Consider the following 24,235-nt stretch of genomic DNA (forward strand, 5'->3'; position numbering starts at 1 on the left):
TTGGGCATAAGCCCTTCATCAGGAATGATTGCTGATGAAGGGCTTATGTCTGAAACGTCAACTCTCCTGCTCCTCCGTTGCTGCCTGACCTGCTATGTTTTTCCAACACTACACTTTTCGACTCTGACTTCCAGCATCTGCAGTCCTCACTTTCTCCAATACTTTGGGTGTAGTGTCACTAATTCTCTGTACAGTTGGAACAAGACTTCTATACTTTTATAGTCCATCTCTTTCCAATGTTTATTTGCTTGCTTAATTATTTGTACTGACAAGCTACCCTTTTTTGTGATTTCATGTACAAAGGCATTTTTTTTGCAACATAGCACTCTACAGTCTGTCTCCATTAATACTGTTGTGGCCAAATTGGGACACTAGTAACCTTTTATGTGGCACCTCGTGTCCTTTTGAAAATCCCATTTATCCACCTGATTCTTCTATCCTCAAAGAGCACGTTTGGCAAAACGTGTTATAGATCCTGTTATAGAACCATGTTGAGTCTGCCTTACTGAACAAGGACTTCCTAAATGTTGCTGCCTCCTGAGTAATGGATTCCACAATTTTTTCAATGTACAGGTGTTGGGTTATCTGGCCTGTAGTTTCCTGCTTACTGTACCACATCCTTTTACAATACACTTAGAACCTTCTGAAATGTAGGAAATTTTGGATGATTGCAAACAATGTTTCCAGTATCTCTGCAGCTAATTCTTTTAGGATCCTGGGAAGGTCTTTTCCCCAGTAATTGTCATTATGTTGAATTCCTTCTTCCCTCTAGTTCCCTGCTTTTCGAATTTTAGTAGTTGATGTCCTTGGCCCATCAACTTTAATTAGTGGGGTGAGTTGGACAATTAAAGATGAGAGAAATATAACGAGAACAGCCGTCATCACCACCTCTTCAAAAAGACCCCTCTTTAATCTCCATCTTTACATGCTATTCTTTCCCTTCGCTGCCTTGAACATACGGCCATCTCCAAAATCTAAACCCTTGTTTCCATCTCTCCCATCAATTTCTTGCTATGTTGCAGCACTGACCACAGTCACAAATTAAACACCTCCTTTTCGTCTCTTAGCCTTTTTTTGTGAGGTCAGTTGTACTATTCTCCTTCTGCATTGTCTTCCTTAGGAACATTGCCCTTGTTTGGCTATGAGCCAAACATCTCCAGCAATGGCTGCTCTTTTGCATCCTTACTATTACCCATCTATGTTGATGGTACCCAATTTTACAACAGAACCCCCACCCCACCCCCTAGCGACTGTGTTGTCAGACTACTTTTCAGGCATCCAGTCAATAAATCATCCTTCAGTTATTTTGTTTAAGCATTGGGAAGTATGCAGTCAGCATCTTTTTGTCTCCTGTTTCCATGGTCTTGAAGCTCATTGAGCTTGCAAACTTGGCATCCTATATGAATCTGTACTACTACCTCCTAATCACAAATCCTATTTGTTAAAGACTGCCTAGGTCTCTAGCTGTCTCTAGCATAACATTTAGAGTCATAGAGATGTACAGCGCGGAAACAGGCCCTTTGGTCCAACTCATCCATGCCAACCAGATATCCCAACCCAATCTAGTCGCACCTGCCAGCACCTGGTCCGTATCCCTCCAAACCCTTCCTATTCATATACCCAGCCAGATGCCTTTTAAATGTTGCAATTGTACCAGCCTCCTCCAGTTCCTCTGGCAGCTCATTCCATACAGGTACCACCCTCTGTGTGAAATCGTTGCCCCTTAGGTCTCTTTTATATCTTTCCCCTCTCAATCTGAACATTTGCCCTCTAGTTCTGGATTCCCCCCATCCCAGGGAAAAGACCTTGTCTATTTATCCTATTCATGCCCCTCATTATTTTGTAAACTTCTATAAGGTCACCCCTCAGCCTCCGACACTTCTGCCTATTCAACCTCTCCCTATAGCTCAAATCCTCCAACACTGGCAACATCCTTGTAAATCTTCTCTGAACCCTTTCAAGTTTCACAGCATCTTTCTGATAGGAAAGAGACCAGAATTCCATGCAATATTCCAACAGTGGCCTGACCAATGTCCTGTACAGCCGCAACATGACCTCCCAACTCCTGTACTCAATACTCGGACCAATAAAGGAAAGCATACCAAACGCCGTCATTATCCTATCTACCTGCGAATCCACTTTCAAGGAGCTATGAACCTGCACTCCAAGGTCTCTTTGTTCAGCAACACTCCCTCGGACCTTACCATTAAGTGTAGAAGTCCTGTAAAGATTTGCTTTCCCAAAATGCAGCACCTCGCATTTATCTAAATTAAACTCCATCTGCCACTTCTCAGCTCATTGCCCCATCTGATCAAGATCCTGTTGTAATATGAGGTAACCTTCTTCGCTGTCCACTACACCTCCAATTTTGGTGTCATCTGCAAACTTTCTAATTGTACCTCTTATGCTCGCATCCAAATCATTGATATAAATGATGAAAAGTAGTGGGCCCAGCACCGATCCTTGTGGCACTCCACTGGTCACAGGCCTCCAGTCTGAGAAACAACCCTCCACCACCACCCTCTGTCTTCTACCTTTGAGCCAGTTCTGTATCCAAATGGCGAGTTCTCCCTGTATTCCAAGAGATCTAACCTTGCTCACCAGACTCCCATGGGGAGCCTTGTCGAATGCCTTACCGAAATCCATATCGATCACCATTCTGCTCTCATCAATCCTCTTTGTTACATCTGCAAAAAAACTCAAATCAAGTTTGAGACATGATTTTCTACACACAAAGCCATGTTGACTATCCCTAATCAGTCCTTTGCTTTTCCAAATACATATACATCCTGTCCCTCAGGATTCCCTCCAACAACTTGCCCACCACCGACATCAGGCTTACTGGTCTATACTTCCCTGGCTAGTCCTTGCCATCTTTCTTAGACAGTGGCACCACGTTAGCCAACCTCCAGTCTTCCGGCACCTCACCTGTGCCTATACAAATATCTCAGCAAGAGACCCAGCAATCACTTCTCTAGCTTCCCACAGAGTTCTAGGATACACCTGATCAGGTCCTGGATTTATCCACTTTTATGCGTTTCAAGAAATCCAGCACTTCCTCCTCTGTACTGTGGGCATTTTTCAAGGTGTAACCATCTATTTCCCTACATTCTGTATCTTCCATGTCCTTTACCCCAGTAAAGACTGATGCAAAATACTTGTTTAGTATCTCTTTCCTCCTCTCCCCACCACTGCCCCCTCCCCCCCCGCCCCCGCATCTCCTGCTGTTCAACACAAAGGCCACCTTGCTGGTCTTTGAGGGGCCCTATTCACTCCCTAATTACCCTCTTATCCTTAATGTATTTGTAAAAACCCTTTGGATTCTCCTTAACTCTATTTGCCAAAGCTATCTCATGTCCCGTTTTTGCCTTCCTGATTTCCCTCTTAAGTATGCTCCTACTTTCTTTATACCCTAAAGAGTCACTCTCTCTATCCTGTCTATACCTGACATATGCTTCCTGCTTTTACTTAACCAAACCCTCAATTTCTTTAGTCATCCAGCATTCCTTACACCTACCAGCTTTTCCTTTCACCCTAACAGGAATATGCTGTCATTAGGCTCTGATTATCTCATTTCTGAAGGCTTCCCATTTTCCAGCCGTCCCTTTACCTGTGAACATCTGTACCCAATCAGCTTTTGAAAATTCTTGCCAAATTAATCAAAATTGGCCTTCCTCCAATTTAGAACTTCAACTTTTAGATCTGGTCTATCCTTTTCCATGACTATTTTACTCTTGCTGTCAAAACTCTAATCCACACTTTTGTCACCTCAAGTTGTGAGAATACCAATGTTCTCTAGGCTGTCTCCCATCCTTCAACCTCCTGAATTTTGACTCCTTCTCAAATCAATGTCTTTTATCTAATACCAAATCCTACTTAATTGTTACCTATCCTCATTCTCAATTGTAGATCCCTTCATGACTTCAATCATCCACAACCCTCCCAACCACCGTGTAAACAGCCAAAGAGAGGCTCCACTCTCTTTCTTACACCATTTCCCTTACTATCTCCCACTTCTCATTTAATGTCATCCTTAAGAAGCTGTCTTTTAAATCAGCCTTTTGGCCACTCATCTATCTCCAATACATCCCTGTGTCCATTATTTTTCTGAGTAACTTGTATGGTAGTTCTGACAGAAGACCCAAGTGCGAATTGTTTTTTTTTAAAGGAGTGGTTCAAAGTTCCCATTATCCTAAAACAGTCATGGCATCTGGAATTCAGGTTCCCATTAACTTCTGCATGTGCACTTTACATTTTTTGTTACTTTCATATTGGGAGAATATGGATACTCCTCACTAAGCTCTCAACAATAAACATGAACTGGTTTGAGTGCAGAAGTCCACACCTGTTCAAGCACATACTCAGAGCTGTTCGTTGTTGAAACCAGCAAACTGGCAATAGAACCTGGATCTGTCAGCTGTAGATTGCATGTGAGTATGTGTCCACAGCACTAGAATATGATCACAAGTCATTTAACTCCAGCAATTCTATTTGTTCAACATGTATGTTTTTGAATCTGTCAGATTGAAGTTTCTTTCAAAGTTTTTCAAGATCTGTGCACCTACATGAACAATCTTGTTCAATTCACATATGAGGCAGCTGAGTGTTTAATTTGTTTAAGCTACCAGTATTTTTCAACTTGTCTTTGTCATTTTCTTGTGTGCATTTCTTTAAAAAGCTTGTATATGCTAGATGCCATGTGCTGTAATACAGTTTGCATGCGTCTGAACAAAATGAAGCGCTATTGCAGAATGCAGAAAATGGTTCACATCCAGTGTCTGCAAAGACTTTTTAACCAGTAATTTTTTTTCAGAAAAGATTTTGATACAAAGAGAAATAATCTAATTCCTATCCTGATTTAAAATTGTACTGACATAACGAATAACAGCAGGTCAACAAAACCTGTGGAGGATTACAGTGACTCCACGTTCTCTTTTCAGCCCACTCTCCTTTTGGTATGCATGGACGCTGTAAATGAGAAAAAAATCTGATCTATTTTTAACAATGAACAGTTTATTCCTTGGCATGCTCTGGCCCTGTGGTCTCTGTCGAATATTTGGTATTTTTTTCCCTCCTTTGAAATCTCTTCAACGTTATTTGATTGGCTTAGTTGTTGGCACGCCTTGCATATTTCTCCAGCTGGGTTCAAGTGATCCCAGTGATCATTGGTTACTTTGGTAGTGTGGTTTTAAAAACTATTTGAAAGTGGGTCAGCAGACTGCGGCCAGACGAGGGCAAGAGCAAAACATGAGCAGAGAAGGAAGCTTATGTCTTCAGTTGAGACTTATAACAAAGAAAACTTGTTGTCTTTGAAAAGCTCTGAACTTATCAATGATTAATTATATCTGTGACATTATTCTTTTCAGGGCCGACAAAAACTTGCTAGGTTTAATGCCCGTGAGTTTGCAACCCTGATTATCGACATTCTGAGTGACGCAAAGAGGAGGCAACATGGAAAGACATTAGGTAGTCCAATAGGTAAGTAATTTTTAAGAACTTTCATATATTGATGATTAACTGAGATTTTATGTTGTCAATAATTATATAACATAACAAAAAATATGATTGTTAAAACTTGTTAGTGGTAGCACTTAGCCTTTCTGTTTTTTTCCAGTCCAGTTTTGTGGAGCTGTTGGTATTAACCAGTTTTGAATATTTTCTCTGACCTAGTCTGTTTAATGAAGAATGAGGGAATAATGATGTAACTTGTTCAGTGTTTCTGCTGCAATTCCTGTATCATGAAATGTTTGTTCAAGTTGTTTGTTTTTAGACTGCACCATAATCGGTTCAGAATTCTTTCAGATACTGTAATAGATTGTAGTGCAGTGAGACACTGATTCACGCTTGCAATCTCTGGAATATTGTTAAGGGGTGTAGTGGGGGAGACATTGACTCATTGGATGTGCAACCTTTAAGTGGATGAACCTCTGGTGGTGTCTCTGTGGCGTCTCTGTGGCATTCTCTCAGTTAGAAGCCTATGTGAAGTATGATCAGAAATATTTGCATTGCTAGACATGAATGAGTCTAAATGGAATTAATTCTGCATATCTTGTATTCTTAAGAGTGTTTACTTTCCTCACACCCCTCTCATTTTAGCTGCCTTACAAAAGGCTGATACCATGAACAGATTATGTTCTGCAACACAATTCAGATTTTTTTTAAAAGGTGACCAGAGACATTTATAAGTACCTTGCCTTCCACACTGATTCATCTGATAATCCGAGTTTACTGGTAAAAAATGATTTGCAAATATAAGAACTTTTGCAAATCATTGGCATTATATTAATTCAGTTCAAGAAGTCTATCGCCATATTTCCATGCAGACAAAAAAAACTGCAGTTTGAGACCTTAGGGGGAAAAAAATCATGATCTTAATTCCACAGGATTATACATGATCTAGAAGAGTGGCTCACTGTATGGCATTTTATATTATTTGTTACTTGTGCTAGATTCTGACCTTTCTAGCTACCGTTTGCATCAGTGCCAGTCCATGTATTGATCAAAAATGGGACCAAAAGTTATTTCAAGGTTTTGCTTGACACTCCACCCCCCCCCCCCCAATACATCTCACCTGCTGCCTACCTCTCTGACCAACTGTCCCGCTGACCAAGTATACTTGGGCCATTTGTACTACCCTGGCCGATGTAAAATCTGAATTACAACATGACCTTCAGTGATATCATGACTACTGTGTCACCTAATATTTTCAGTATCATAATTAAATATAAGCTTAATTAGAGTCAGATAGCAATGTCATTAAATGATAGAGCCCAGGATCTCTAAGAGGCTTACCTGTTAAACCTTAAGACTCTCCAAGTTAAGGGTGTGACAGGTTGTTTTCTATTTGCATAAGTAGGTACAGTGACAGCATTCAAACATCAGCACCATTAAATATATTTGGAATCATAGAATCCCTACAGTGTAGAAAGAGGCCATTCAGCCCATTGAGGCTACAACAATCCTCAAGTGCATCCCATTCAGACCAATCCCCCAGCCCTATCTCCCTAATCCAGCATTTAATGGCTAATCCACCTAACCTGCATACCTGGACACTACGGGACAATTTAGCATGGCCAATCCACTACTTTGGACTGTGGGAGGGAATCAGAACACCCATAGGAAACCCATGTAGAGACTGGGAGAATATGCAAATTTCTCACAGACAGTTATCCAAGGCTGGAATCGAACCCAGTTCCTTGGTGCTATGAGGCAGTAGTGATAATCAGAGTTGTTATGCTTGAGTAATTTAACTAAACAAAAGGGTGAAATTCATTTAGGTACTGAGCATTAGTGTTTTGAATTGAAAATAGCTGTTCCTTTATGCCATCTCAAACTTGGAGTGCATGAGGATAACTAATCAAAAGCAGTAATTCAGCACACTGCTTTTGACCAAAGATTTTCAAGATTTGTTACATTTATCCATCAAGGGAATTTTTTTGTCATTTTCTTTTCTAAAGATCGCTTTCTGACTTTTACATTTATGACAAGAAAGCTTTACATGAATTCATCAACATATCTAGTGGTTTGTTTTAAAACAAGCATAATTTTTGAAACTACAGTGTGTGGTGCTGGAAAAACACAACAGGTCAGGCAGCAGCCGAGGAGCATAAGCTGTTAATCAGGAATGAGGCTTGTGGGCTTGTTGGGCCGGTGGTGTGGGGGGGCGGCGGCGGTGGGGTGGTGAGAAAGATAAATGGGAGGGGTTTGGGGAAGGTAGCTACCTTCCACCCTACCCCTCCCCCATTTATCTCTCCGCCCATAGGCCTCATTCCTGATGAAGGGCTTTTAAGCCCAAAACGTTGATTCTCCTGCTCCTCGGATGCTGCCTGGCCTGCTGAACTTTTCCAGCACCGTACTCTCAACTCTGATCTCCAGCATCTGCAGTCCTCACTTTCTCATGATTTTTCAAACATTTTGGGTACTTCATTATATTGTTAAAATCCAAATCCATCAATTATTTCCAGTTTCCACCACACCATCAGTTTCACTTGGTCTACCTCTGACTCCTCCTTTCCATCCCTCACCATCTCTGTTTCCATTTCTGGGGATAGAGCAGCCACTAATATCCAAGATAAACTCACTGACTCCAGCAGCTGCCTGGACAATACACCCTCACACCATGCTTCCTGTAAAGACTCCATTCCATTCTCCCAATTCCTCTCTGTGTCACATATGTTCTGATGAGGCCAGCTTCGACAAGGGAGCATCGAAATGTCCGTCTTCCTCAACTGAAGATTCCCCAGCACCATTTTTGACAGGGCCCTCAACTGGGTCCAATTCATCTCCCGCACTTCCCTTAACAGTGACAGGGTTCCCCCTTGTCCTTAACTAACATCACATCAGCATCTACATCCAGAGGGTCCTCAGTCACCATTTTTGTCACCACCACACACACATTCCCCTCCTCTCCCTTGTTGCCTTGTGTAGGGTCCATTCTCTTCCCCCCCCCCCCCCCCCCCCCCCCCCCTCCCGGCACCCTGGTCCACTCTTCCTTCATTCCCGACGCCCCCCCGCATGGCACCTTCCTCTGCAACCATTGAAATTGTAACACCTGCCCGTTTAGCTCCTCCCTCCTCAATATCCTAGGGCCCAAACATATCTTACAGGTGAAGCAGCACTTTACCTGCCCTTCACACAATCTAGTCTACTACATTTGCTGCTCACAGTGTGGTCTCCTCTACATTCGGGAAACAAAATGTAGTTTGGGTGACTGCCTTGCAGCATCTATCTTCTCGCAAAAAAGACCCTGAGCTTCCTGTTGCCCGCCACTTTAACACATCACCTTGTTCCCTGGTCAACATTTCTGTCTCAGGCTTGCTGCAGTGTTGTAGCAAAGCTTAGCACAAACTGGAAGGACAGAACTTCATTTTCTTCTGGGGGATACTGCAGCCCTCCGGACTCTGTACAGAGTTCAATAATTTTAGCATCTGAACTCTATGTCCTAGCCCCTTACCCCCACACAAGGCCTTGATATTGCATAGTCTGCCATTGCATATTGTTAACAGCTATTCACCCTTCTAGCCAGACTGTTATCCACTCCTTTGTCCAACAGTTCTTCTCTTTCTTTGGGCAAACAACCCCCCACCGATCATTTAATCCTTACCCCCTCCCTATCTTCTGCATAAAAATCAACCTTTTCCTAGCTACTGTCTGTCCTGAGGGAGAGTCACTGCACCAGAGATGTTAACTCTGATTTCTATTCATAGATGCTACCAGACCAATTGAGCTTTTACAGAACTTGTTTTTATTTCATTATATTGTTAGTTTACTGAATCATTTCAGAAAGCTACTAACAATTATCAATGTCATGTATCCTGTGTACATTTCAGAATCTCTTAAATTTCCCAGATTTGAGAATTGCTGATCTGTTGCTGTCCCTATGTGTTTCAGTTGCTTTGTGATACATTGGGAAAATCTATTGATCTACCAATTCAATTTATCTGTGGGAAGTATCTGCTCAGCAATTCCAGACATACGGTTTTGTTGATTATTAACTTAGCCCTTTAAATACAAGTAAAGTAAATAAAGCTGCAGTTTTCAAGCTAATCTCCCTTGTTTTCATCCAGAAAATATTGACTATCTTCTGCGAAACCAAAATGATCGCCCTGACAGCGACTTTGGTGATGATCAGCATGATTATGATAGTGTAGCTTCTGATGAGGATACAGACGCTGATGTACCGCGAAACGCATCATCGGGCAGAAACAACCGAGCAAAGGTGAGAACTGAGATCTCCATTTGGTAACGTGGATGATTTTCAGTTGGATAAATTAATGAAGGAACTTGAATCTAAAAATTGCTTTGTGTACTTTCAGTTTCTTCCTTTTGAACAACAATACATGTCTATCCTCAGTGTCTCCTTGCTTACTAGTTGTCAGAACAATGAACTGGAAACCTGCTTGCATTTCCTTCCTATTCCAGCTGTTTATTGCAATGACTAACCTTCCAATGGTTACTCTTCTCTTGATGACAACAGCAGCTCATTACAATTATACATTGGACAATCTGTGCAAGTCTGTCCCTCCGCCATAGATTAGCGTTCTGCATTCTACATTGGTATGTTACCATGTAAAGTGTGTCACATTGGATAGTATGGGGGAAATTAAGCAAGTTGATTGAATAGTAAAATGACTTTGTGTCAGTCAGTGATTGATTGATTAATTTAAAATCAATTAATTTTGTAATTCTGTCTTTTCCTAGTAATAAATATTTATTCTTTTTTGAACGAGAGCTTCATATGGACTCAACAAATATCTAATTTTGTTGCAGAGCTAGGTTTAATGTTTAGTTTCTGATAGTGTACAACTTGGCACAGACTCTAAAATATGTTTATATTGGAACTAACCATTGGCAAACTAATGCAACTTTGATTTTATGTTGATATAAATTTCAGTTAACATTTTAGACTATGTTTTCTTCTTTTTGAAATTAAGTTAAATTCTTTTGATACATGAGCTGAATGATTATCTGTTAGATTTAATACATAGTTTTGCACAGTTTATTCATATCATTTTCAAGTTGCAAAACCTAGGTCAACCTTGTCTCATGTAGTTGGTAAACATCTAGCATTCATTCGATGAGTTGTATATCTCAAAATCTGCTGGAAGTTAATTTTTAATCCAAAACAGGATTAATGTGAATGGTGATTTGTACCAGCCTGTTTTCATTGTCTCAAACCTTCTAATTCCGAGTATTTAAGAAAACTTCAATGAATTTCTCAGTCTAAGCCCAGAATTAAATTTTTTCTTTTTTGCTGCATATCCATACAAATCTTCAGAGATTTTGTTTTCCATTCTTTACTATTTTACGTTCTATACTGGCATCTGAGGTGCAGTGGCAGGTCTCCCTGTGAAATTGCTGTTCTGTGTTGTAGGTGGAGGCAAGTAAGCAAGTTTAATGGCTATCTGAGCACTGATGGTGTAACTTCTTGTCTCCAGTTGACCCAATTTGAACAAAGCAGTAGTGGTTTACAAATCTGGGCTACCTTCTAAATAGTTTTCTAAATTAATTTCTGTGTCAATGCTTAGAAACATTGTGCTAGATTGTGGTGTGTATATATTGAGTTCCATTTACTTTACCAGTTTCTATTCTGAATGCTGTTGTGCTCTGTTCTTCCCCCTCCCATCAAAATATTGATCCATTGTACTATGGTGGTCGTAGAAGAGATCAGATATTTAAATGTTCTGTTGATAGAAATGCCAAGTTTTTAAACTGATCCCAGAACAAAGTAAGTGTACATTGCAACATATTTCTACTTTGAGTGAAAAATCTTGCAAAACAACAGGAAATACCATTAAGCTTGCCAGCACAAAGGTCTGTAGATTTGGTCTTAACCATGTTTTTTTTAAAAATGTCATTTTTGTAGTCTGGTGTGCAGCCAAGGTTTAAATTGGAGATTAAGAAATTGATGCAAGACAGTGCTGCCTTTCATTGCTCTTATATTGAGTATGATAGCGAGTGCTTTGTACTTATTCCATTTCGTTGTTTTGGTATATTACATATTCTGGTTACTTGGTACTAAATAGAATTTGCCTCACAAGCCTCTTCTCAGGCTATCTAAGTGCTGTCACTGCATTTCAGTCATAACACATGCACATGTTTGTGTTTCCCCTGTTCATATTCTCTTTACAGAAAATGTAATGGCAGCCTTTAAATAACATTTATGCTTTGTAGCCTTTTGTGCACTTGTAGCGAGATTGTCATCCAAATTTTCATTGCATTCTTTGCATGGAAAAGGGAGAGCTCCTATACTAGTGGATTGAGCACATTTCCCAGAAACAGAGTTCTAGTGTGTTATATTGCCTGATTGTTCAGCTATATATTTTAGATGCATGTTCATGTTATGGACGACACCAAACTCCCTTCAAAATTTATCATGGAAATATCCTAAACCCTAACCTTTGCAGTATAAGGTCTTGGGTTCTAGGTATAATTCAATTGGTTACACTATTTGGCGAAAACCAGTGATGTGGAGGTGCTGGTGTTGGACTGGGGTGGACAAAGTTGAAAATCTCATGACACTGGGTTATAGTGAACCTGAGGTAAAAACAATAACTGCAGATGCTGGAAACCAAATTCTGGATTAGTGGTGCTGGAAGAGCACAGCAGTTCAGGCAGCATCATTGGATGCTGCCTGAACTGCTGTGCTCTTCCAGCACCACTAATCCAGAATATAGTGAACCTGAGTCTACCCTCTCAAGCTGTACACTTTATTGGCTTGGAACGACCACTCGCCAGCCTGTCTCAACCTCTCTTCACAAAAAAAAGGTCAAAATGTATCTCAAAGGCATTGTATCATCATATTGAACAAGAAGCATATAGAAGGCTTTCAAATGATAAGTTTTAATGTGTGGGATCAATTCCATTTGCAATAAACGAGAGTTAATTCTGTTTCAATCACAAGTAGAATTATACTTTTTTTGTACAGTACCTTTCTATTGCTCAAGAACAAAGGTACTCAAATTTTGAGTGCCCTGTTCAGGAACCACTAGTTCCCCAGGTGCCCCTACCAGCACAAGTTTATTATTTTTTCCTCCTCCAATACCTAAGTGTTCTACAAAATGTATGAATTTCATAATAGGCATACATAGCTTTAACAATATATAGTATTAATATATTACTTGTCTTTACTGTAGTGTATGAGCTTGTTTATTCAAGCATAGGTGTAGAATGTAGTGACTACATTCTAAAGGCGCTGACAATACTTTGTCTTCATTCTAGTGATTGGTGAAAGTCCAGCTAAACACGAGTAAGTTGTAGCAAAGGGTAGGAGAACGTTGGCAGCCCCTCAAACGATCACTAGCTCTCCTCAGGTACCACGAACAATTAGCTTCCCCAACCCCACAGGGCAGGCACAGCTTCTAGATTTGTGCATGTGGTCCACGTGAGACAGACAGTAATTAATGAGTCTCTATGAAGTATTCTGTGAACAGATAACTTCAAAAATAGCCCCAATCCGTTTACGTTTTGGCTTCTACAGTTTAACTACTCAAATGTGACGTGCACCATCCACATCTAGATTGTAAACTGTTAACTTGGATCAGGAATTTACACCCACAGCACACCGCTGCCTTGGAATTCCCCTAAAACGCACAGCACCCTAGAATGAAATATAAACATTTATTCTATGGTTGATCAAGTTTAGAGAGATGTTTTCATGAGGTAAGAGGGAGCCAGAAAGGAAGGGCTCAGCAGTAAAGGAGGAAAACAACCAGTTAAAAAGGAGGGTTGTGAATTAGGATGCTAGTTCTATTCCCTCTCTCCTGGATGTAGAAATGCCTGGTTTAGCAATGACCCAGTTATTTTTTACAGCTCGATTCAATGATATTAAAAGCCCTGAGTTGCTAAGCATTGTGGCTGTTCAGTTTTTCTTAAAAAAAATATTTTTAATTTAAGAGCATGGATTCATCCGATTTATCAGATGGCCCCATAACACTGCAGGAGTATTTGGAGGTGAAGAAAGCTTTGGCTGCTTCTGAGGCGAAGGTTCAGCAGCTAATGAAAGTAAACAACAATCTAAGTGAGGAACTGCGTAGACTTCAAATGCAGGTGAGCAATGTAATTGATTCTAGTTGCTAAGTGTGTGGTTAACCTTTGTTGATTTAAGAGTAAATATCACAGTTTTGAAAATATTTCTGTATTTTTTAAAAATGTGTGCAATCAAAATCAAAGATTAATGCTGCTGTTTTTGCTTCTGTTTGTGTTGAAGAGCCAGTTAGTTTTGTGATGATACCATTAAATCATTTACAATGACTTGAAACAGAAAGCTGAATAAAAACAGAGGATTCAGGTTAATTACATCAAGAATTGATAAATTAGTATTTTGTCTATCTTCTACAGATTGCACACACAATGTGCATCTTTTTGTCAGTTGAATTTCTACAAAAGCCCGTTTGTCAAATTAATGTTATGCGTACAACTTTTTCTACAGAGATAGCTTTTAATTCTGTATATCAGTAATTTCACTTGTACTAGCAGCAGACAAGGTTTGTTGCCTGCAATGCTTTGTGTCTTGGTTATGAGAATTCAACATAGCACTCAAGTAGTGGCGTGAACAATAGTTTGATCCTGATTTCATCTGACTAGCATTTAATTGCGTTTGCAGTTACATTTTGCACTTTGCTCTGCTATTTACTGTTTTCCATGGCTTAGAAATATCACCTAATATTCAGCTCTCTTCCTGCTTCATTTTTATCTATTCCAGTCTCATTCAGAGTGTGTCCGTCTATGTTTGGTTATTCTTACATTCTATATGTTGTACACTTATGCAATAAACTTGATCTGTTCTCTTACATTTTGCCTAACTTGTCTTTGCTGCTTCCTCCAATTAGATTGTGTTCTCAATTTGATATTAAATTTAGGTAGATAAGATTATTGGGTCTCTCCCTCCATAACATGTGCTGTTTCTCTTTACCTGGATAATATAACCCAAATCCCCTGCAACCCTCCACCCCAGAAGCATTTTGCTTTGGAATCCCAACATTGGCGGTGTGTAGGCATCTGAGTGCTGTTGCCTCTGAAACTAATGAATGGTTAAGTTGATTGTGTACTCTATGCAGCAATTCATTGGAATAGCTGCAATTCTTGCTATATTTCAGAGTTGATGGTCAAAAGATAAAACTGCTTCCGTCCTTTTGAACATGAACATAAGTTACTAATCTACTGCTTGTACTTCAAAATCATTCTTGCGTCTGCAAGTTCATCCCTCCAAATTTCCCCACTCCCTTGACTCTCTTTCTTTCTCTCTCGGCCCTGATCATCTTATGATGCCCTATTAATACCAGATGTATTGGTTTTCTTACCATCTGGCTATATCAACTACTTGCATGCGAGCCTGTTAAGTTTGAAGCCAATGCATGCTGCTAGCCCTTTGCATGTCTTCCTGTTGACATCATTTGCTCCATTTTGGTTCTATAACTTTCCCACTGTTTAATGTTGACTGGAAGTGCTTGATGTGAAACTGAAGCAGATATTACTTGGCCAGCAAAGTTGAGTATTTTCCAGATGTGACAGTTTGCCGAACATTAAGCATGAAGTTGAAAGTGTTCTAAGATTTAAGCAATTAGAGCCTGGTGTTATCAAGTTCATGTCCAGTCTTGATTTCAAAGCAATGTTCATCTACTTATTGTCTTTCATTATCAAGCATGAATAATGAGCAAATTGACAACTTGTTTTCCTGGGTTTTAGTATGAAATCTTCGTTGCCTTAATTAAAATAATCTATTTAGAAGGATCCAAATAGGTCTAAACTCCTTAAGATTGAAGCTTTTCCTGTGTTAACTTTGCGAGTGGTGAAACTTTAAAGTCTTGCCATCACTGACAAAAAAAAACAGAATTATCGTAGCCTAGTGGTCCTGAAAATATTGCCTTTTGTTCTGCTGTAGTTCTTGGTTTTTGTATTTATGTCAACTTTCTAACTCTTATGCAATATGTCTTAACAGCCCAGCTGCTAATAAAGAACTAATATCTAATGAGACTTGCAATTCACCAAGACTCCTTATACAGCACCTTCCAAATTGCAAACATTGTAAGAAGTGGAACAATTGTGAAAAATGACCACACAGAGGATGTGCCTTCTGTTAAATTATAGGGCAGCACTGGTTTTGTCAAATGTGAGGGCCTTAACTTTTTTCCATCCCGTTAGTTGGACAGGGCAAATGATAAGTTTTGTTCAAAGTTTAATTTTGCAATGCTTCAGCCCATTGTGGAAAATTAGCCATTTTTCATATAAAAATCCAGTAAGCCATTATTTTTAGTGCATGCTCTCAACTTAATTAAATTTATTTTGTGTACACATTATAGTTTAGCTTTTAGTACTCGTTGCTAAAATCAGCAGGTTGGTTGATTTCAATAGAATCTGCTAATGTAATCCCCTCTTCCATTTCACGGAACACATACTACTTTCTCCTGTTTACTGTCTTATCGAAATGGCACTGTACAAATTGTAGGGGTATCCTTAAAGTCATGACAGGCTAAAGGGCACGGTGTTCTCGACAAGAAAAAATATTCTAACAGAAAATCAATCTGGTCTTATGCACTAAATTTTTTTCCTGGCATAATTCTACAAATAGATATCAGATAGTTGCCAGTCGGTTAGATCTTTGAGAGGTCAATGCCCTGGCTGATTTATGGAATATTTTTTTGAGATGATACATAAAGCTTGGTTAACGAAATGGTTAGCACGTGATTCAGAATAATGTTAATGATGCAAGTTAAATTCCTGTTCCAGTTGAGGTAATCTTGGAACCTGCCCCCAACCCTGCCTCTAAAAGTGGAGGACAATGGCAAAACTCAGTGACCAAAAAAAAGGCTGGCAGGATAAACCGCTCAGGATGAAATATTAGCAGATAATGAGTGAAGACCTGCCTTTGAAAGAATAGAAGTTAATGAGTCTGATAAAATGACATGCCACAGTTTTTATAAAAATGACATTACAGTTAAAGGAGTATTTTTGAGTGAAGGATTTTTTTTAAAGAGAATTGAGTTGATTTAATGAAAATGTATTGTCTCATTGTAGCATTTTGACCATCAGTTAACATACCACATTTTTTATTTAAATGGTAGATGTCATTGCAGTTAACAATATGACGATGTAATGGCGCACTTCACATCTTTTTGTAACCTTAAGTTTGCAAACATAACTTTTTTGCTTTTATGCTAAGCTATGTTGAATTTTTTATATAACAGCAGTTCAACCTCAAGTATTAGGTCCAATCTTGGGCACCACGCTTTAGAAAGAATCTGGAAAAATTGGTGTAGATAATAGAATGGTTCTGGAGATGAAAGGTTTCAGTTACATGGTTAGGTGGACAAAGTTTGGACTACTGTCCTTTGTTGAGGTTGAGGGAAAATGTGTCAGATATAAAATCATGAGCGGTCTAGTCAAAGTAGTTTGGGAGAAAATTTTGAGAACCAGAGGATAGCAATTTAAAATGATAGAAGAGCTAAAGGTGATGCGAGGAAACCCTTTTTTTTGTGCACTGAGTTGTTAGTACCTGTACTGCGTTGCTTGAGTGTGTTGGAAGCTGATTCAATCATGCCTTTCAAAGGGAATATGATCTAAAGAGAAAATCGTTTTTGGGAAAAGATTAGGAAGTGAAGTCTGCTGAGTATTTATCACAGAATTTTAATGCAAATATAAAATGTGAGTGGTCTCTTATGCTCTAACCTTTCAGTGATTCTATACAGGCCAGAGGTATGGTCATTTTTAGTGTTAGTAGCAGTATTTACACAATAACTGTGTAACTGAACTTAAAACTTTCATTCACAAACTTATAATCCACAAACTTATAAATCATTCCTCAAAAGTAATGTTCATTTTAGAAAATTTGTTGCCAAATCCCTAAGTTTTGGTGTAAATTAAAATGTGAGTCACATGCAATAAAATACTAGATTTACCCCATAAACCAGCTTAAAAAAGTATTTAGGCAGGAACATTAATGATGATCATGCTGGTAACTTTGAACTGAATTTGCCCTAATTTCTTTTTCAATTGTTTCTGACCAATTATTTTTTGTATAACATTGTAGTTTTGAGCATCATTAGTGTGTGTAATATGCAAATAAGATACACCATGAACATCTAACTGAGGTGTGAATATTCCTGTAGCTAGTCTTCATAAATAGACTTAATAAATTAGCAAGTCATCAAGCAGATTTTAAGGTCTAATAATTTAACTATTTTGTTCCTGTTTAACTGCACAGTCTCTCTTCTAGGTATTCAAGGTTTTTTTTTAGTTATTTTGGGGGCCTGGGACTAAGTTGATTGCTTTTTATGAGCCAGAACCAAATGACATCCTTCTATGTTTTAAATAAAATGACTTCCTCAATATTTAGTAGTGACTAATTTAGTTTTATCCCTTGCTTACCTTGATCAGCTATTCTGATGTAATCATTTTGCTAGTTTTCCATGTGGGAAATTGAGAAATTAAATATGTGTCCTGTTAACAATTTTTCTTTACAGTATTTAATACTTTCTTCAGATAGTAATAATCATCGCAGCCGATTTGGCCTGTTTCACGGGACAGAAAACAATGGTTACGATGGAACATTTATGCACAACCATGGGAATATTTAGTAATCATTGCTGAAGATGTCAATATGAATATGAAATATAAAACTATTTTGTCACATACAAAGTCACAGTCTTAGTTCTCCACATTTTCCTATACTGTGTCGCTCTCACCAATTTTAATAAAACAAATGTTTAAATTATGCATGAAGGTAGGTCCATACTCAATATTGCAAAATTGTTTGCATTTCAGATTAACAAACTGCAGACAGAAAATGCACAAATGAAACAACAAACACCTAGTCTGCATCCGTCACCAACTACCAGTGACCGACAGGACCTTGCTCCCCATGCAAGCACAAGTAGACGTGATCGGCAAGCTGTATCCATGTACGAAACCAGATCGGGACAGAAATCTTTTGGACAAGCTGCTGATGACATTACTACAAGACTTCAGTCTTTAGATTGCAATGTGAGTTAATGTTTTACAATACTGATTTCATTTCAAAGTGCCATAGTTGTTTTCACCGATGGTGGGCAAGTTGTTGGAGGGAATCCTGAGGGACAGGATTTTCATGTATTTGGAAAGGCGGGGACTAATTAGGGATAGTTGACATTGTGTTGTGCATAGGAAGTCATGTCTCACTGATTTGATTGAGTTTTTTGAATAAATAACAAAGTTGATTGATGAGGGCAGAGCAGTAGATGTGATCTGTATGGACTTTAGTAAGGCGTTCGACAAGGTTCCTCATGGGAGACTGGTTAACAAAGTTAAAGCTCACGGAATACAGGGAGAATTCGCCATTTGGATACAGAAGTGCCTCGAAGGTAGAAGACAGGGTTATGGTGGAGGTTTACTTTTCAGAGTGGAGGCCTGTGACCAGTATAGTGCCACAAGGATCAGTGCTGGGTCCACTACCTTTTGTCATTTTATATAAATGATTTGGGTGTGAGCATAGGAGGTATAGTTAGTAAATTTGCAGATAACACCAAAATTGGAGGTGTAGTGGACAGCGAAGAAGGTAATCTCGTTACAATGGGATCTTGATCAGATGGGCCAATGAGTTGAAGAGTGGCAGATGGAGTTTAATTTAGATAAATACAAGGTGCTGCATTTTGGGAAAATAAATCTTAGCAGGACTTAGACACCTTAATGGTAAGGTCCTGGGGAGTGTTGCTGAACAAAGACACCTTGGAGTGCAGATTCATAGCTGCTTGAAAGTGGAGTTGCAGGTAGATGGATAGTGAAGGCGGTGTTTAGTGTGCTTTCCTTTATTGGTCAGAGCATTGAGTACAGGAGTTGAGAGATTATGTTGTGGCTGTATAGGACATTGGTTAGGCCACTTTTGGAATATTGCACACAATTCCTCTCCCCTTCCTATCAAAAGATTAGATTAGATTAGATTAGATTACTTACAGTGTGGAAACAGGCCCTTCGGCCCAACAAGTCCACACCGCCCCGCCGAAGCGCAACCCACCCATACCCCTACATCTACCCCTTACCTAACACTATGGGCAATTTAGCATGGCCAATTCACCTCACCTGCACATCTTTGGACTGTGGGAGGAAACCGGAGCACCCGGAGGAAACCCACGCAGACACAGGGAGGACGTGCAAACTCCACACAGTCAGTTGCCTGAGGCGGGAATTGAACCCGGGTCTCTGGCGCTGTGAGGCAGCAGTGCTAACCACTGTGCCACCGTGCCGCCCCTTCTTGTGAAGCTTGAAAGGGTTCAGAAAAGATATACAAGGATTTTGTCAGGGCTATAGGTACCTATAGGGAGAGATTGAATAGGCAGGGGCTGTTTCCCTTGGAGGGTCAGAGGCTGAGGGGTGACCTTATAGAGGTTTATAAAATAATGAGCGGCGTGGACAGGGTAAATAGACAAGGTATTTTCCCTGGGGTGGAGGAGTCCAGAACTAGAGGGCGTAAGTTTAGGGCAAGAGGGGAAAGATATAAAAGCAGCCTAAGGGGCAACTTTTTCACGCAGAGGGTGGTGCGTGTGTGGAATGAACTGCCAGAGGAAGTGGGGGAGGCTGGTACAATTGCAACATTCAAAAGGCATCTGGATGGGTATATGAATAACAAGGGTTCAAAGTGACATGGGCTAAGTGCTAGCAAATGGGACTGGATCAGGTTAGGATATCTGGTTGGCATTGGATGAGTTGGACTGCAGGGTCTGTTTCTGTGCTGTACATCTCTATGAATGTATGAACTGCTCAATCCATATGAACAAGGCTATAATATCTCTTCAGAATAGGCACTGTAAGCAGTAGTGCTATAACTGTCTTATTTTTATGACGCCAAATTTTGACAAAAAGTTTTTCTTTTAATTAACAGATATTTTATCTTCTAACCCTAACTGCAGTACAGATTTCTGATTATAATGTGTAGGTGAGCTGCTTTCTGGGCAGATGAGCTGTTGGACAATTTGTACTCCGCATTTAAGTCTGTATAATGCTTTTATTCGTACCATAAAGTGGCCATAGCTAACACACGTGGGAATTTTAAGCTGTTCTATCAGGAAAGAGATTTGCAGATGTTTGTAACGTTGAAGAATTAATTTTACAGATGCTGCAATCAGCACTACCTTTGGTCCTAGCTTTTGTGTGCAATTTGCAGAATAGAATACTTTATTTTGGTGTTCCTATGTTATCTGTAAAATCAAAATATACAACTGGTAGGTTTTTGCAATGAGTGTTCAAGTGAGAATTTTTGTTTCACTTCTGTTTTCTTGTTGGGAACCACTGCTTTTTGATTCTTTTTAGCTGAATTTAAATATCTACCATTACCTTTAATTAACTGAATTTAATTATGTAGTTAAGCTCTTTTTCAATTGAGGAAATCACATTACTTTTTCAAATTACAAATTCTGCTAATTTCTAACACTGGATTGACCAAACATGTTTAAGACAGTTATCGTGAAAGTTGCTGTCTAAAGTCTTTGAATTGGCTCTGTCCTCTTGCTTTGGCTAGGGAAAAAAAATTGTTGTAAATTTTGAAAATGAACTGAGTCCAAGACCCATTCACTAATTATCTCAACATATTTATAAATCTCTGGCTGTAGTCAATCTAGTACCTAGAACAAAAGCTATGGGAGTCACTTCCAGAATTAATGCCCTCAGAAAATAAAATTTGTACTGAAATAACTGCTTTGGAGACATAAATATTTGAAGGTGTACATTTAAAAATTTGAATGAAATTGTACTGTCTTAAAGATATTTGAATTCATGCATTTTGGATTTGCACATACAGATCATAGATGTATTAAAAATTTCAAGTAGTTGAAACAATTTTTCTAAAAGCATTTTCATCTGATAATTGCTAATAATTCAAATTATCTAGAAAAGTGATCAAGCTTAATTAAATCATGACAACATAATTAAGTTAATTAATCATGTATGTTCACTATTGTTTGAGAAAAGATAAATAATGGAAGTCACATTGCTTCATCACAAAGTTTTGCTTGAATGTTTCCTCACTTGTGCTGATTTGTTTCAATAGTTCAGTATGCACGTTGCATTAACAGAATTCGTAATCTTCTACTAGATCTGACTCAAGATGACTGCTTTTGTTTGACTACTTCCGCATGAGATTGTTTAACCATTATTTATCTACATAATGCAAGTTGGCTTTAACAAGTTACATGCATGGTTTATTTTGTAAAAGTTCATTACTGTCAATGTGCATGCCATTGTTTACACTGTCCCTTCCATGTTACAGATTCGCAGGGGTGTCTCCGTGACCTCTGTACCCTTTCCCTTCTCTCCGCTGCACTCCTGTTCACAGGACTGCGGCAGATCCGTGGTTAAGTACCATCTCAGTTGGGCTCAAGTAAGAAGGGGCAGAAAGGATGCCAGCAAGTGTTGTAGGAGTGTCCATGCCTTTTGCATGGATTTTGCTCTAACTATAATCTTTGCTTTTCTTTTCACTTCAAAAATGGGCAAGTTATTTTTTGGAATGCTTAGTTGAATATGTCAAAAAAAACCTTTCAAACAACTTTTTTTGAATTGTGGAATAATTGAACGTGAAACTGCAGATTGTAAATAAGTTTCAGTGCAATGTAGATAGACAGGTTCATAAATATGGAGAAAGTGAGGACTGCAGATGCTGGAGATCAGAGTCGCGAGTGTGATGCTGGAGAAGCACAGCGGGTTAGGCAGCATCTGAGGAGCAGGAGAATTGATGAGATCCTTGATGGAGGGCTTTGTCCGAAACGTCGATTCTCCTGCTCCTCAAGTGCTTTTCCAGCACCACACTCTTGAGATTCAAAAGTATATCCAAGCTCTATTCTTATTATACCATGGTTGAAACTTTAAATTTGCAATAAAAACATTAGCACAGTAGGAGCAATCTGACCTGTCATGCAGTGATCACTTTCTCATGGAATAACCCACCAGTGGAAATTCACCCTTTTCAGACGTCTGGTATGTTATAATGGAACTTACACCGTCAGTAATTTGATGCAGAAGCAGATTATATTGTCAAGTTGACCTGCATACAGATTAAAATTGGCAACTTTACATTTAATCAACTTCATAGTAGACTTGAATACAAACTTGGTCATTTGAAAAAGGACTTCAAAACTTCTGCTGTAAACCATTCATTAATGCAATTTGCATTAGCAAAGAAAATTGGATGTCTGTGACCTATTATCTGAGAGATGTTCACACCAATTTTGCTAATTAATTTATTTGACTAATACCGTGGGTGACATCTGAAAGACAAAGCAATAAAGTTTTATTCCTCAATCTTCAAACTTTTGTGTTAAGTAGCCTCAAATCAGTTTTGAATTAAGACGTTGTTTAGTTGGGTCGTTGAGTGTAGGATAAGGAAGTTAAGGGTATGCATAATCGTAATAGTTAAATTGGGCTGTTAGGAGTGAAATCAGGAAACATTTTGTTTTAATGAAGTAGAATACAAAGTTTGAATTTCTTTGCCTCCCACACATGGAAAAAGAATGCAAGGTCATCTGTTTTCAAGACAGTATGTTAGATGGAATTGAGGTTCATATGCTTCTGTTTTATGCAATCTTCCATACTGAGGGGATGAAGAATTCATCATTAGACTTTTATTTACAGACTAGATTAACAACTTTTACAAAACTTGAAAAAACCTATACAGAATTTTGCTGCAGCTATTTTTAACAAAATCTCAAACATATATCCTGTTTATTTTGATTTGTGGTTGTGAATTTTTTTTCTGTAGCTTTACTGTATCTGGTTTAGAAATGGTCTAAGAGCTAAATGCGGATTATTCCAGCTGTGCTCAAGAAGCTACACAATGAAACAAAATGCGGATAGAATAAAGTGAATTAAAATGGGTATGCATTGTGCATTCCAAAAGATGTGCCCCTCTTGCTCAGCTGTTACTATTAACATTGCTTATTTAAATAATGCTTCCCTTTTAACAGTCTTAACATCTTTTCACTGTTGAATAACATGAGAATTGTATAATGACCTTTAGTGATCATATTTTGTCAAGCAAGGCCATTTGCCGTTCAAGTATTCTACTTTTTTGGTTTGTGCTGATTATTCCTGTTTCCCACGTGTTAACCCTTTGAAGCTTTTCTCTTTTCTCCTTCTTTCAGCTGTATTAAGACACAGATTTTGTAAATTTAACAATTTATCAGCTGCTTTTATTTATGTTTTAATAGCAGGTATGGAAACTATTAACGGAAGCATATTAAAATTTAACATCATTTTTTAATAGTCTATTATATAAAAAGTCTTTTGAGGGTTCAGGAGATCAATGGTAACGTGGCTAAACAAAATCAGCAGTGGGTCAAATTATTGAAGGAAAATAATCAAGATCTTAATGTAGCCCAGACAAACTAGGGATACCTTTCTATTCATCAAAAATGTATTTCTTTCCTTGTGAGTGGCTTTCTTTTGTCTTGTTTCCTGATGAGTAAGACACTCAATTTTTTAACTGATTTGGTGGCAGTTAATGCAAGTAGTTGCCTCTCCCTCAAATACTTTTGCCCATTTTCAATTTACAAAATCTGATTCAAAACTTAATGTGATGGTCTTAAAGGAAAACGTAGAACTTTCTCCTACTCCGAGGCAATGGTGCTGAAATGGTTAGGACCTATTTATGTTCCCATTAGTGGGATTTATGGTCAGTTCTCACTGAATTTTGTAGAAGCAAAGGCACTGGAATATTTAATGTGCAGGCGACCTTACATTTACATCTCGACATCATCATCTCAGTGACAATAAATGC

The 24,235-nt window shown here is 38.8% G+C and overlaps 1 protein-coding gene across 8 annotated transcripts in view; it reads left to right on the forward strand.

Moving 5' to 3' along the window:
- Positions 1 to 24,235, forward strand: part of git1 (G protein-coupled receptor kinase interacting ArfGAP 1) — a 220,828-nt gene that overhangs the window by 177,793 nt on the left and 18,800 nt on the right. For 6 of the 8 annotated variants that reach the window (XM_072589745.1, XM_072589746.1, XM_072589754.1 and 3 more), the window contains 5 exons: positions 5,367 to 5,478; positions 9,567 to 9,718; positions 13,396 to 13,548; positions 18,262 to 18,480; positions 21,734 to 21,844. In XM_072589745.1, the coding sequence (XP_072445846.1) occupies positions 5,367 to 5,478; positions 9,567 to 9,718; positions 13,396 to 13,548; positions 18,262 to 18,480; positions 21,734 to 21,844 (747 nt within the window). The remainder of the gene's footprint in view (positions 1 to 5,366; positions 5,479 to 9,566; positions 9,719 to 13,395; positions 13,549 to 18,261; positions 18,481 to 21,733; positions 21,845 to 24,235) is intronic. The other 2 variants (XM_072589750.1, XM_072589751.1) reach the window with 1 other exon arrangement.

This window comes from Chiloscyllium punctatum, chromosome 19 (assembly GCF_047496795.1).
Source record: "Chiloscyllium punctatum isolate Juve2018m chromosome 19, sChiPun1.3, whole genome shotgun sequence".
Lineage (NCBI taxonomy): Eukaryota > Metazoa > Chordata > Chondrichthyes > Orectolobiformes > Hemiscylliidae > Chiloscyllium > Chiloscyllium punctatum.